The 15126-nt window shown below is 36.6% G+C and overlaps 1 protein-coding gene across 1 annotated transcript in view; it reads right to left on the reverse strand.

Moving 5' to 3' along the window:
- Window positions 1-2168: 2168 nt before the first annotated feature.
- The window catches only part of HAS2 (hyaluronan synthase 2), a 29202-nt gene continuing 16244 nt past the window's right edge, over window positions 2169-15126 (reverse strand). The window contains exons 3-4 of the mRNA XM_003933098.4: window positions 7179-7280; window positions 2169-5096 (exon numbers count right to left, since the gene is read on the reverse strand). Of these exons, the coding sequence (XP_003933147.1) occupies window positions 4167-5096; window positions 7179-7280 (1032 nt within the window). The 3' untranslated portion in view covers window positions 2169-4166. The remainder of the gene's footprint in view (window positions 5097-7178; window positions 7281-15126) is intronic.

Genomic DNA, 15126 nt, shown 5'->3' on the forward strand with positions numbered 1-15126 from the left:
CTATAAGCGTGAGCCATCACCCCCAGCTAATTTTTGCATATTTAGTAGAGACAGGGTTTCACCATGTTGACCAGGCTGGTCTTGAACTCCAGGCCTCAGGTGATCCACTCACTTTGGCCTCCCAAAGTGCTGGGATTACAGGTGTGAGCCATGGTGCCCACTCCATAACAGGTACTTAATAAACTTAATTAAAACCAGATATCTGCCAACACCCGTAAATTATATTAAAGTAGAAAAGTTCACTGGGAGAATGTAAGATTTGAATGAATAGCTACCTTGGAAATGATACACACTTTGAAGGTAATAATATAAGATACTAGATTAGGGCAATGCTTCTCAAACTTTTGTTTGAGAATGTGTGTAAAAGTCACTTGGGTGAAAATCTTATTAAACAGATACCCCAGAGAATTTGATTCAGTAGGTCTAGGGTAGAACCGTAAGTTTGTACTTCTAATAAATTCCCACATGCTGCTGATGCTACTGGACAGTGGACAAAATACTGAGTAGCATTAGTTGGAGGGGCAAGCTTGATGTCATAATGCCTGGACTTAAATTTTACCACTACAATGTACTGACTTTATAATCTTAAGTTACCAAATTTCTTTAAACCTCACTCAGCTTCCTTGCTTCTAAAATGGCAATAATAACAGAACATCTTGGGACTGTCATAAGTAACTAAGCCATAAAGCATGCTTCTCATAGTACCTAACACGTAGTATGTGTTCAAAACTTAGGTGTCAGTGGGAATACTTAATGGTCCAACTAAGTCAACAGATTCCTAAAGAGCAGTGGTCATTAAACTATGGCCTGCAAGATATATCTGGCTCGCTACCTGTTTTTGTAATGCTGGTGAATTAAGAATAGTTGTTTTTTGTTTGTTTGTATTTTTTTTTTTTTTTTTTTTTTGAGACAGGGTCTCTCTTGTTGCCCAGGCTGCAGTGCAGTGGTACAAACACAGCTCAGTGTAGCCTCCTCTACCTCTGGGACTAAAGCAATACTCCCACTTCAGCCTTCTGAGTAGCTGAGACCACAGGTTGACACCAACACACCAGGCTAATTAAAAAAAATAAAAAGTCTGTAGAGGTGGGGTCTTGCCATTTTGCCCAGGCTAGTCTCAAAATCCTGGCCCCAAGCAATCCTCCCACAGTGCTGGAATTACATGTGTGAGCCACCATGCCCAGTCCTAAAACGTGTACTTTAAGGCTCTTTACATTAAAAGATTGTCACCAAGTGGTGACTTTATCAGTGAATTATTAAGATTAGAACCATCAATATTTCCGTTATCTCCATTATCTGACAATAATGTGCAGTGGGTATATAGTTTATAATGTAGCAGTAGAAAAGTAACAAAGGATTCTTAGAAAACAGATAATACAAAAAGAACTTTGAAATAAGATGAATTTGAGGGATAAGAGGTAAAATGAGATAATTAATATCAAAGCTCCTCTAATCAGAAAATGCTGTCAGATGTCCCAACCCACTTTTTAAAAACTTGGTATTTATTGTCTTTTTTTCTGATTATAAAAACACATTTATAGTATTTGGAAAATACAAAAACATATACAGAATATAAATCAATTATTCCCAGTATTAGAGGTAATCATGTTTAAACATCTTCACTTTTATAAAATTGGGAATGTTACTGTACAAAATGGTTATTTTTTAATGTGACATTTCTCCAGAATTTACATATATTATCTGAGAACATTGTGTTCAATAGCTAATGATGTCCCAATTTTTAGAAATGTCATGATTTATTTAATTATTACCCTCATCAATTGATCTTAGGTTAAGGTTTTGTTATTATTTCTAAATAATGCTAAAATAAAAAAGCTTGTTTATAATAATTCTGCATGTCTTTATTTTCCTGCTATAAGTTACCACAATAAAAAATTTTCTAAATTTGTGCTGCTTTCAAGGGAAGCAGAAGAAAAAGATTGTAGACAAGGGTAATGATAATTAAACAGTCTCTCTCCTCTCTCTCACTCTGGTTTTGTAGATTTCCAAACCACACCAATTTTGGGGATTTCTACCTAATAAGAAGTAATATTAAGTGACATATTCTCTTTTATCAGCCAGCATATTTTTTACAAATCCCCCTTCCTAAATCCATACCATTATAATCAGGAAAACAAAGGTCCCCCTTCCCTTAGAAAAAAAGGCAATAATCTTATCAAAAATATTTTATTTACAAAAAATTAATTATACTATACATCCTATACTGGAAATACATTGAATAATTGCTAAAATAAATACAGGCAATTAATTCAACTTTTTATAAGAATGAGAGAATTTGACATTTGAATGTTATCAAAGCTTAACTTAGAACATAAATAGTGAAAAAGGCGAACTCAAGTTTTAATTTCATTTATTGGCATGGTGTGTTTGTTTCCCACAAGCTCCCAAATCAGTGAGAGTCTTGAGTTTCAGAATGTGTAACTTTTTGTACTCTGAAGATAGAATGTACAGCTTTTTCTTAGGCAGGATAGATGTAATATAGATGACTGCATAAAAAAGAGGCAGAAAGGCAGGAAACCCACCGTTTAACAATTCTCCGTGTGTCTCTGCCTCACCATAATGCTGTTTATTCAATTATTCGTATATTCCAATGATTGTGTTTTCAACACAAGTCTACACAGCACCAGCTACAAGGCAAGGTCAATCGTGTAAAAAATAAAACTGGATAATGGAGATCCTGTAGTAACTACATTAGCCAAGTTCAGAGTATTTGGTTCAACAATTTTTATAGGTGCCAATTATTGATACACTTATTAAACCTTGATGTCACTTCTACTGTGTAGACATTTTTATACAGGCCCAGAATAGGAAATAGGAAGCATTGATCTGTATAACTGAGAAAAACAAAATTCCTCATTTGAAAGTAAAAGAGGCTAGATGTTTGGTGCTGACATCTGCCAATTTTGAATTTATATGTTTTATATCTATAATTTATCCAACTCACCCATGTAAACATCATACAAACATGTAAAGTGAACTGGTAAGTTAAAAAAAAAATAAAAAAGGACAGGCAAAACATGTTCAATGTATAGGTAGAATTCAGTAAATTCAGGCCACAGAACAAAACCTTTAATAAACCGCATTGTACACGTCCAAATTATACAGATAATTTCTCCACTTTCCACTTTACTTGGTCTGGGAAAACACCGTCAGAATCTCCGAAGAATATTCATCTTTGATATTTGTGTTTTGTCCAGTGATGGATGCCTACTGTTTTCTTTCAAAGACTATCATTCCCTTTTAAAAAAAATCTTATGAAAAAATTGCACTACCTTTGGCCTTGATTTTCAATATTTTTTTTTTTTTTGTACACACAAAAGTATGTATTTTTATTTCCAAAGTAAGACAAGTATATTGGCCTTTTCTAAAAGAAATAAAAACAAAAGTTAAAATATTGAAAGTTTAAATACTTTTTTTTTTCACAGAAATAAACTATTCAATTTTAAAAGGTAGAGAGAGAGAAACATTTTATTCTTTCTATCATGAACATCAGTCAACCAAGCTTCACATTTTGGGCAGGACTTTTTAAGTATAAATTTTTTTAAGAACTTATTTTATTTAAAAAAAGGAAGAACAGGTTTATTTTTGCAGAGAAGTAAAATATAGAATATGCAAAATTTGTCTTTAAGATTGGCATACAGAATTTAAAAACACAGTACAATTATATCAAAATACAGCACAGCCAACGGCCTTTAAAACTTCCTTTGGCATTTTATTTGGTAAAGTTAAAAAGAAAATCCTTCCTAAAAAAATTATCTATCAAAACGGTCCATAAGTTAGGTTGTATAGGTTGAAAGAACATTTCCTTGAGTTTCCAAAATGCTTTTCTTCCATGATAACCCACATAAAGCATGGCTAGTGAGGTATATAGGGCAAAACACTTTCAGGCGGATGTACAGTAAGGAAAAAGTGCATAAACAAAGAATTCATCCCATTTTCATAGAAATAACAGGTTAAATCTGAGTGTCTTCTTGTTTGTGTATTGTTTTACTTTGGCAGAATGAAAATAAACCCACATAAATGTCTTTGTTCAAGTCCCAGCAGCAGTGATATGTCTCCTTTGGTGGCACTGTCTGATACCACAATACTGTACGCCCCTAGAGGAACTAAGGTGTTGTGTGTGACTGCAAACGTCAAACCATGGAAGATCATACATCAAGCACCATGTCATACTGCTGTCCCTTCTTCCGCCTGCCACACTTATTGATGAGAACTACATACAGCGTCAAAAGCATGACCCAATAGCATGCATAGAGCAACGTTCCAACAATTAGAACTGTCTGTTTGGATTCTGAAAATGGCCTTTTAGATTCCTTATAAATGGTGAAAATCACACCACCCAGGAGGATTGTAAACCAAACTGATACTGGAATGAGTCCTATGAAATTAACAACAATGGTTTTCCTTCCTGATGTGCCCCACCCAGCTTTGTTTATTGTTGCAATTGCAAACATCTTGGCGGGAAGTAAACTTGACATGTATAACACTGAGTAGAGAGACATGAAGACCATGACGATATTTCCTCTAAGGCAGCTGGCAAAAGATGATTTTATGAGACCTACTAGCTGGACAGTTAACAAGAAGAGGAGGATGTTCCAGATTTTACCCCGGTAGAAGAGCTGGATTACTGTGGCGATGAGAAAGAAAGGAAAGAATCCAGTGATAATCGCTTCGTAGGTCATCCACAAGTGATGTTTGTGAAACCACATTGCATTGTACAGCCATTCTCGGAAGTACGACTTGCTCCAACGGGTCTGCTGGTTTAACCATCTGAGATATTCTATAGGTGTTTCAGTAAGGCACTTAGATCGAGCTGTGTATTTTGTTGCATAGCCCAGACTCAGCACCCGGTTCGTTAGATGCCTGTCATCACCAAAGCTACATTGGTTGCCCATAAATTCTTGATTGTACCAATCTTCCACAAACTCATGCAACAAGGAGTTTCTGTACATTCCCAGAGGTCCACTAATGCACTGGACACACCCAAAATAAGACTGACAGGCCCTTTCTATATTAAAAGCCATCCAGTATCTCACACTGCTGAGGAATGAGATCCAGGAATCATACTTGTTTAAAATCTGCAAGAAGAAAAACATAAGAAAAAGGTAAGCTTTAGCTAAAAGTTCCAGCAAAACTTGCTCCATCCTGAGGTGACTACCTGCAGTAAGATTTGTTATTTGATCCTCCTATTTTGGCTTCCTTCCTCTTTTTGGCATGGTTATTTTATATTTTCTCTGATTCTCTGATGCTGTTACTAATTTGTTTAGTTGTATGCATGTGTTGTGATTCTTTGATGGCGAATATTTTTTTCTACTTCATCATTCTCTATCCTCTTTTTGCTATTCTTACTCTGCCTATTGTGTTATCACACTGAGATGATATATTTATTTATTTATTTAGAGATGGAGTCTCACTCTGTCACCCAGGCTGGAGTGCAATGGCACCATCTTGGCTTACTACAACCTCTGCCTTCTGGGTTCAAGCAGTTTTTTTCCTGCCTCAGACTCCCGAGTAGCTGGGACTACAGGTATGCGCCACCACACTCGACTAATTTTTGTATTTTTAGTAGAGACAGGGTTTTGTCATGTTGACCAGGCTGGTCTTGCTCCTGACCTCAGGTCATCTGCCTAGGTTGGCCTCCCAAAGTGCTAGGATTACAGGCGTGAGCCACTGCATCTGGCCATATTGAGATTTTTTAAAGGCTTTAGTTCTCAATCCCTAAACTCTTTTCCCAGGCACTCTTTCATAGCATCTAAGATTCGAATGTTTTTAGGTCCCATCTCTCCTGTGCGCTGGTTCATTTCAAACTGATCCTATCTTTGGCTGTTAATTTTCCTCTCCTTTATCCAAGCTTTTGCAATGCCAGTGATAGGAGAGTTTCCCATGGCCTTCCTGAAAAATTTGAATCATGAAATAATGCTTTATATAAAGGCTATTGAAAACTATCAACTTTCCTTGGCAATATTTCTAAATTCTCTTATCTGTCTCAATCTTGTTCAGTTTTCATCTGCAAGCTTTCTTTAAAAGAATAAAATCACCAGGCTATTTCTTTGTCCCTTCTTATGTAATTTATTTGCCTTTACTATCAACCAACATATATAAAATGGGTTATACAGTAGGATAATACCCAAATTTTGAAGTCTATTTTCCACGTCCTATCTTATCTTTTACTAAAATCTAACCTCATATTTGCAAGGGAATCTTATTTTAATCTGCACATATTTTCACATATTCATTTGTCCATCCCACAAACATCAAATTGCCTCCATTAATATTTGTTTCATTAACTGTTTCTTCATCAATAACACATGATGGACAATATTGGAAAACCACTTATCCATTCTTTGTCATTCTCACTAGTATAAATTTGAGTTGCTATCTTTTTTTACTTCCTTTGTTTTTTGACTCAGATTTTTTTTTAATCAACTACATACTGATCATCCTTTAAGTATATAGGTATAAGATATATGTCAATTTCTTAGCATACTTCTATTTCTTTTTTTTTTTTTTTTTTTTTTTTGAGACCAAGTATTACTCTGCAGCCCAGGCTGAAGTGCAGTGGCATGATCTCAGCTCATTGCAACCTCTGCCTCCCAGGTGCAATAAATTCTCCTGTCTCAGCCTCCCAAGTGGCTGGGATTACAGGCACACCCCACCACGCCCAGCTAACTTTTGCATTTTTAGTAGAGACGGAGTTTCACCACATTGGTCAGGCTGGTCTCAAACTCCTAACCTCAGGTGATCTACCCGCCTTGGCCTCCCAAAGTGCTGGGATTATAGGCATGAGCCACTGCACCTGGACCATACTGCTATTTCTTAATCCTCTTAACTAAATAATTTTTAGCACAACATCAAATATTAAGTTATGGCCCAAAGATATGGTAGAAATCATTACGCATTTATTTTAAGTTGCATATAACTTATTAGCTACTACAGAAATGGGTTATACCCCAGGACTAAGCAAGACAATTCTAAATTATTTCAGTTTCCATAGGAAAAGAGGCAGTGAAGCAGATCCAAGGCACATTTTAATGTGTCTCAAACACCAAGAACAGTACCTGGCACAGAGTTGGTATGTAATAAATACATGTTCAATGAGTAAGACTGTTCTTAAAAGTGTTTTGTGCAAAAAAAGAAAAAGAAGAAATGAAGCCATGTACCTGGACATCTCCCCCAACACCTCCAACCATGGGATCTTCTTCTAAGACTTTTACCATTTCCACAGATGAGGCTGGGTCAAGCATAGTATCTGAATCACAAACCTGAAAAGAAGAATGTGAAAACTAAGTCAAAGGAAGAATTATAAATACATTCCCTCTAGTCAAAATTGGGCATACACACTGTGTCCTCATCTTACTGCCACAAGGCCTCAGTAAGCAAGTATCATGGTGATAACAGAGGGCTTGTTATATGATGGCCAGTACAAAGAGCCTATTTTTCAGCAAACTCAATATTTAAGTTAATGACATTGCTGAGTAGAACAGCTGAAGTGATGTGTCAAGTATGACTTGTAGGGTGATCGACTTGTCCCAGTTTGCCATATATGCTCCCAATTTTGTAAATGAAAGTCTCACATCCCAGGAAACCCCCCGGTCCTGGCAAACGGTAATGGCTGGTCCCCCTAGAGATCAGTTTAAGAAAAAAAAAAAAAAAAAAAAATTCCAGTTACCTTCAATAAGGCTTTTAGGCTTTTTTGTCTTTCAGGTCTGAATGATAAGAAAATTCTATGACATTATTGAAAGGGAGACATATTTAATAATGATTTTACCCTTCATTTTAATGTGGTAAATAAATGACAGGAGAGCAGTTCTCTTACATATGATTGTATAGTTCTAAAGCAATAGTATAGTTCTAAAGTCCATATGATCTGGGCTTAGCAAATGACATTGTATCAGGAAGGGGATTTGGAGGACCCTCAACACCTTTTTATTCTAAACTATTTTTTTTTTTTTTTTTTTTTTTTTTTTTTGAGACGGAGTTTCGCTCTTGTTACCCAGGCTGGAGTGCAATGGCGCGATCTCGGCTCACCGCAACCTCCGCCTCCTGGGTTCAGGCAATTCTCCTGCCTCAGCCTCCTGAGTAGCTGGGATTACAGGCACGTGCCACCATGCCCAGCTAATTTTTTGTATTTTTAGTAGAGACGGGGTTTCACCATGTTGACCAGGTTGGTCTCGATCTCTCGACCTCGTGATCCACCCGCCTCGGCCTCCCAAAGTGCTGGGATTACAAGCTTGAGCCACCGCGCCCGGCCTATTCTAAACTATTAAGTTCCTCTAGCCCTCTGAATTTAAAAGTAGAGGGGCCCATTGTTGTTTTTAAACTATTCTAGAAATGCCCATTGCTGTTTTTAAACACAATCTTTCTATAAGCCAAAAAAAAAAAAAAGCAAGTCTGAAACCAGACCAACCACTTCAAAAAAATTGCTGGAATTAGTTTATAACTGCGTATTCCTAATAAGACACTTCTATTGGAGGCTCAAGAGCAAAGGGCTATATATTTGCTTCTCTTTCCAGCCTGATTTCCAAATCAATTGAAAAATTAAACAGAAGAATAATAAAGCAAATAAAAAACAAAACTATTACCTGTATACTTACAAAGCTGATGTGGAGAATGGAGCTTTATATGTGGAAAAGTGGGTTTCCTAATTCTATTTCTCAGAATTACTCAGTCCTGGAGACTTTACTCAGTTCCAGAGACTTCACTCTCAGTCCCAGAGAGACTCTAAGTGGGACTAGTCTCCTGCAGATACAGTCTATGTCCCTTCAAAAGGTACAGCTGATACTTGTTCCTGGGGTTTGCCCACTCCCAGAAGCCAGGGAAAAAGAGCTGGGCTTCCCCTTATTCCTTCCATACTCACTAATAAGACTAAGACATTCCTTTTCTCTTAGGAAAGGAGTGAGACGGCTGGGAAAGGCTGGATGGCTCATACCTGGTGATGCAGCTTCCTCCACATGAGGAGAGAAAATCAAAAGTAGAAAAAAAGGAGGAAAAAAAAAATCCCCATCTCCCTATCCCTGCAACATTTACTAACTGGACATATTATTTTCTGCTGAATGCAGCCAAGTCCTAACAAATATAAATTGATCAGAATTTTCAGGTGATTAATCAGCTTGACATCCCCATTCAGACGATGATGGCACACCTGGCAGAGATCGAGTATTGCTTATCTCATTATTCTGCCATCAAGTCTGACTGTACTGGTTGGACTGAATCAATATTTACCTTTTTTTTTTTTTTTTTTTTTTTTTTTCTGAGACGGAGTTTCGCTCGTTACCCAGGCTGGAGTGCAATGGCGCGATTTTGGCTCACCGCAACCTCCGCCTCCTGGGTTCAGGCAATTCTCCTGTCTCAGCCTCCTGAGTAGCTGGGATTACAGGCACGCACCACCATGCCCAGCTAATTTTTAGTATTTTTAGTAGAGACGGGGTTTCACCATGTTGACCAGGATGGTCTCGATCTCTTGACCTCGTGATCCACCCGCCTCAGCCTCCCAAAGTGCTGGGATTTCAGGCTTGAGCCACCGCGCCCGGCCTTGATTTAGCATTTTTAAAAAAATATCAAAAGAAATTATTTAAAGATTCAGCAAACCACTCTATAAAAATAGTATTTCAGCCTGAGTGACAAAGTGAGACCCTGTATCACAGAAAATAGTATTTGATATACCAGTTTTGAATTTAAAAAAAAAATTAACTAATTAGTAGAAGCATAAAGTCTCAGAATTAAAGGGGACTTCAGCTACCTGTAGCATGAGTCCCTCACATTAGTAACTAAGGAATCCCAACATTTTTTAAAGCATCTAACCTGGGTGCAGTGGCTAACATCCATAATCTCAGCACTTTGGGAAGCCAAGGCAGGAGGTTTCTTTGAGCCCCGGAGTTTGAGACCAGCCTGGGCAACACAGCGAGACTCCCATCTCAATAAAATAAAATAAAATAAAAAAATAAAAGTATCTTCCTCAATTTTGCTAATAGTTTTTTTTTTTTTTTTTTTTTTTTTTTTTCCTGAAAAGGTTTCATGTTAATAAAGAATGCTGGTAAAAATAGCAATTTAAATGAATTATTGGAAATTATACCATGTAGAGTATACAGGGCATCAGAAAGTGAACCTATCACCCTTCTAGATTCAATTATAGCAATTTTTGGGTTAACTTCTGCATTTATAAAACTTTATTCTGCTTATTTAGAAGCACTCATTTTCTAAATGAAACCCCATTGTCTTTTTGTCATTCCATTTAGCTCAGCATAGTCTCACTTATTTTAAGAAAAAAAAATTAGGCAGAAGCTAGGCATTCGTTTTTCATTGCAAAAAACAAACAAACAAACAAACAAACAAACAACAACAACAACAACAACAGGATTTTACTGACACTTGGGTTTGTATCCAAGTATCCCAAAGCTCTGGAACCTAGAAGAATTCCCCCGAAAGCGTTATTTTGTCTCTCCCATGCCCTGTCAATCACTGGTTTGTATGTGGCTACAAACTTGGGCAGAAGGTCTGTCATGAGGCTAGAAAAAGATGAAGGCAGAAGTTTAACTCATCTTTAGCATCCAGCATCCTGAGTTTATGACCACACCCACCTCTGTTGACTCAAGCTGGAAAAGGTAAAACCAGAAAGCTAAATTAAGACGAAAAACAACAGGAAGCGGGCAACCCAGAGTTAATGTTCAAATAACTCTGCCTGCTTGTGAGCACAAGCCAGCCAGGGGAACTGCCTCTTTGAAATGACCATACTGGAACCAAATTTATGAGGTTCTGCATATTTAAATTGGTCCCTGCCCCTCCCAATTTCCAATAGCAAAGTGCCAAGAGTTCTCTGAGAGAGATTGTTCACATGGTGAATTTAGCTGTATCAGAAAGGAAAGCTCAGAAATCTCTTGGGAAAGGGTATGTTATCATGGGATTTAAGAGCTTTAAAATTTATCAACTACTGGATGTTGTTTGGTGACAGAATGCCAGCTAGAAAGCCATGCTCTTTGACAGTCTGTGAAAGCATGTATATTCATGGACACAAGAGAATTTACTCAGTAGGGTGTAAAAAGCGTAACTTTATCCCTTTTTAAAATCCATCCAGCAAGAACAGGCTTTCTAGCCATCTCCTCATTAATCGATAACAAGTATGCAGTTTCATGAATGTCAGCTATTTAGCTCTGGATTAGAATCTGTGAGAGACATCCACCAGTTCAGGGAGAACTGAACCTTGTAGAAGGAAAAGTTACAGGGCAGGATTTGCACACAGGAAACAGAACAAACTGATACATTTTTTGGCCACACTAAATGTATCACTGTAATTTATTGAAACCACATGATCACTAGTTATAAGACTTCTCACTAGGCGATATGGAAATGAAGTAAGTCACCAATTTTTGAGTAAATGAAACATGTCCAGACAAGAAGACATTATTTAGAAGAACCAGCTACCTCAGTCATAACCACAAAATCATCAACTAATTTGTACAAGACCATCACTCTTTCTGCCTCGCTACTCCAGCCAACAGTTAATTCCTTCCATTTCCTTCCTATCTAAAACAGGGATTGACGAGCCAAGGCTTACTGGTCAAGTCTAGCCTGCCACCTGTTTTGATATGGCTCATGGGCTAAGAATGGTTTTACGTTATTCAATAGGTGAAAAAAAATCAAAAGAAGACTATTTTGTGACACATGGAAATGACATAAAATTAAAATTTTAGTGTTCACAAAGAAGGTTTTATTGGAATCCAGTCATGCTTGCTCATTTACTTACTATTTATGGCCGCTTTTCACACGGCAACAGCAAAATTGAGTAGTTACGACAGAGATCATATAGCCTGCAAAGCCTAATATTTACTATTCAGCCTTTTATAAGCAAAGTTTGCCAACCCTGGGTTCAAAATAACTGGTTACAAGGGGAAGGTTCTGCTTTCTTAAAAATAACTGTGAAGTTGAGATTAAATATGTTTGAAGCCCAATTTTAATTTGGTAGATTTTGTAAAATCTGTCTCCATCTCCCTGTGTTATGAAGAGCCTAAAGGGTAGGATATAAATAAATTAAATTTTCTTCAGCCAAGATTTTGCCCATTATATGAGCAAGTACCCATGAGATCAAGAAGCCTTAATTAAAGTCTGAAATTCTGTAACGTACTACTTCTCTGACCTTGAACAAGCCATTTGCCATCATCATGACACATTTGTGAGACACTACAAATAAAAGTACCTTGTGAATTACAAATGACTATATAGAAGTATTCCATTAGTATAAGGTTATAGTCTTTAATATGTTATACTCTGTAAGTAAACCTGTACCTAAAGGATTATGTCGATTATTATCACAAATAGATCAGTAGCAACGATCACTAATAAGAACATAGGAATTGGTTACATATAGAGAATCTCTTATTAGTGAACAAACTCAAATTTATCTGGAAGCATCTGTAGCATTCCTCTAATTTATCTCACTGATCTTAAAGTTAATTTATCTCACAACAATCTAAATAAAAATCTTTTGTAGAAATACTGTTATCTATTACACCACATGTCTTTTAAATTCTAAGACCCAAGTCTAAAATGCCAGATCTCCATGTTTTATTTTTAATGTCTTTTGTTTTCAGACTGATGGAGATCTCCTCACTTCCTCCTATACCACTTCAAAGGGCATTGACAGCTAACAGCAAGAGAGAAATATTAATTACTCTGGCTGCCTTCAATGAGGAAACAGGTTGAAAACATATCAAAACTCTTTCTTTTGCTACTGGCTTCACCTTTTTCCTGCTTGTAAGGCTTAACCCTTCATCTTAACCTTCACCCTTCATCTTAACCTTGACCCAACGAGACTATCTGTAGAATGTGTGGCATTTGTTACTGGTTCCTGCCACAACACCCAAAAGTAAATAGAAATTCTGCATCACCCCCACCAGCCCAATTTCTCCAGCAAAAAGGGGGTAATGGCAAGAACAAAAAAATCCCACAATTACTTAGTAAATACAAGATGGTACTATTCTCCCTGAACTTCTACCAGTACAACCGCAGAGTAAACACACTACTGAAACAAACAAACAAACAAATACACTATATAAGGCCTGGGAATCAAATTGATCTGAATCCCAGTCCACCATTAACCAGTATGTAAACTTGGACCTCATTGTAGACTCCTTACTTACTAAACTTCCATTCTGTAGGCGAAAAATATGGATAATCACATCTACCTCATAAGTTTGTTGTAATGGTTAGTTAATAAGACAGTGTATGTGAAGTTCTTAATAATGGCTAGCTTATAGAAAATGCTCAATAAATGGAACTCGTATATACTAAAAAGTGGGCCACATACATGTGAGACATAGGGGCAACCAAACAGTGAGGACAGAAGATGACTTTATAAAAATGGAATATTACACACAATTTAAAATTTCTCCTACAACCAAAAAAAAAAAAAAAAAAAATCAATCCAAAGCTCTAGTGCATGTTCACTAATTATATTACAACAAACTTCTAAGACTTTATCAAGATTGTATAACTTTATTTTTTTAATCTTGATTTTCTATTTATATGCATTCTAGATGAATGAAATTTACATGTAAACATATAGTTATGTTAAACAGCCTCAAATTAAGCAGCAAATACAAAATCATAAAATCTAAACATTTTAGAGCTACAAAACCTTTTTGAAATTAATGTTTAAAACCATTTCGGAAAAAAAAGTCCTCAAAGAAAACATGGTCTTTCTTTTATGAAAGGAATGAGGGATGGGAGGATGTTCTTCTCTTGTAGTGATTTGGTTTATGGCACAGGATTTCAAATCCAGCCAACAGAAAGCCTTTACATTATAGACACCTAAGCAGTTTGGTACTTCTTTGTAATTCTTCTTAAAAGGAATTAGGAATATACAAGCCTTCCTTAGTAGAATGAATTATGTTCAATAAGAGAGAGGAATAAAGCAATTACATAATCAAGACATCAAAATATATTTTCAGTTTTATGATAACATTATGTAAAAAAAAGATAAAAATTTAACATAATCCCAAAGTGTTCTAAAAATAAGGGAAAAATAGAAAAATATACATTGGAAAGTGTTCATCAATCAGTTGGGTATTTAAGATAATTTTAATTTTGCTCATTGTGTGTTTTTAATACTTTTAAAACATGCTGCCATAAGCATGTGTTACTTCTGTAAATAAAAAAGCCAATATAAACAGTATTTCAAAGAGGTACACAAGACTTTTGTCCAACATTAAGCCATACTCAGAAGAGGTCAGAATCTATCCTTTTTTTGAAAACAAAGTTTCTATAGAATATACACTGATTCTGAATTTTAAAAATCTTCCTCATTCTCCTTTTTTTTAAAAAAAAAATACAAAATGCAAAATTTCATTCCCTTCAACTTTTATTTTTTCTTGAGACAGGGTCTTACTCTGTTACAGGTTGATGTGATCACAGCTCAGTGCAGCCTTGACCTCGGGGCTCTAGCAATCCTTCCACCTTGGCCTCCCGAATAGCTGGGACAAGAGATGTGTACCACCAAGTCCAGCTAATTTATTATTTTTTTTAGAGAGAGATGAGCTCTCCCTATGTTGCCCAGGCTGGTCTTGAACTCCTGGGCTCAAGTAATCCTCCCACCTTAGCCTCTTAAAGCACTGGAATTACAGGCATGAGCCACCACACTGGCTCTCTTCAACTTCTTTTCTCATTTTATTTTTTCCCTTCTTCTGTTTTCTATCTTCTTTACCTCTGAAAGCACCCACCAGCATCATTAAATAAATTGGCTGCCACACTGGCTTTCTCCTTGACTAGTAACCTCCTCAGTGTTCGATGTCAGCATTAATTATTTGAACAGCTACAAGGCCAAGAGAGCAGTCAGTAGAGAAGTCTAGAGATGAAAGCTGAGACAGACAGAGTTAGAGCTGTGAACTGATAAAGCTTTGTTCCCGAGGAGACAAGAGCAAGCAGGCTCAGGGGTCTCAGGAGCATAGATCAAAAGGAGAACCCTGAGACAAGAAGTCAGATTGGATACTCTTGAAACAGTGTAAGAAAGAGAGTAAAGAGGATCTTGGCAGCATTAAGAATCAGTGCTTCTGACTTTTTCTTTAATAGGAGGCAAGGTCATCTGTTAATAGTTAAGCAGAGAGGAGTTCGGATAGG

The sequence above is a fragment of the Saimiri boliviensis genome, chromosome 15, assembly GCF_048565385.1.
Source record: "Saimiri boliviensis isolate mSaiBol1 chromosome 15, mSaiBol1.pri, whole genome shotgun sequence".
Taxonomy (NCBI): domain Eukaryota; kingdom Metazoa; phylum Chordata; class Mammalia; order Primates; family Cebidae; genus Saimiri; species Saimiri boliviensis.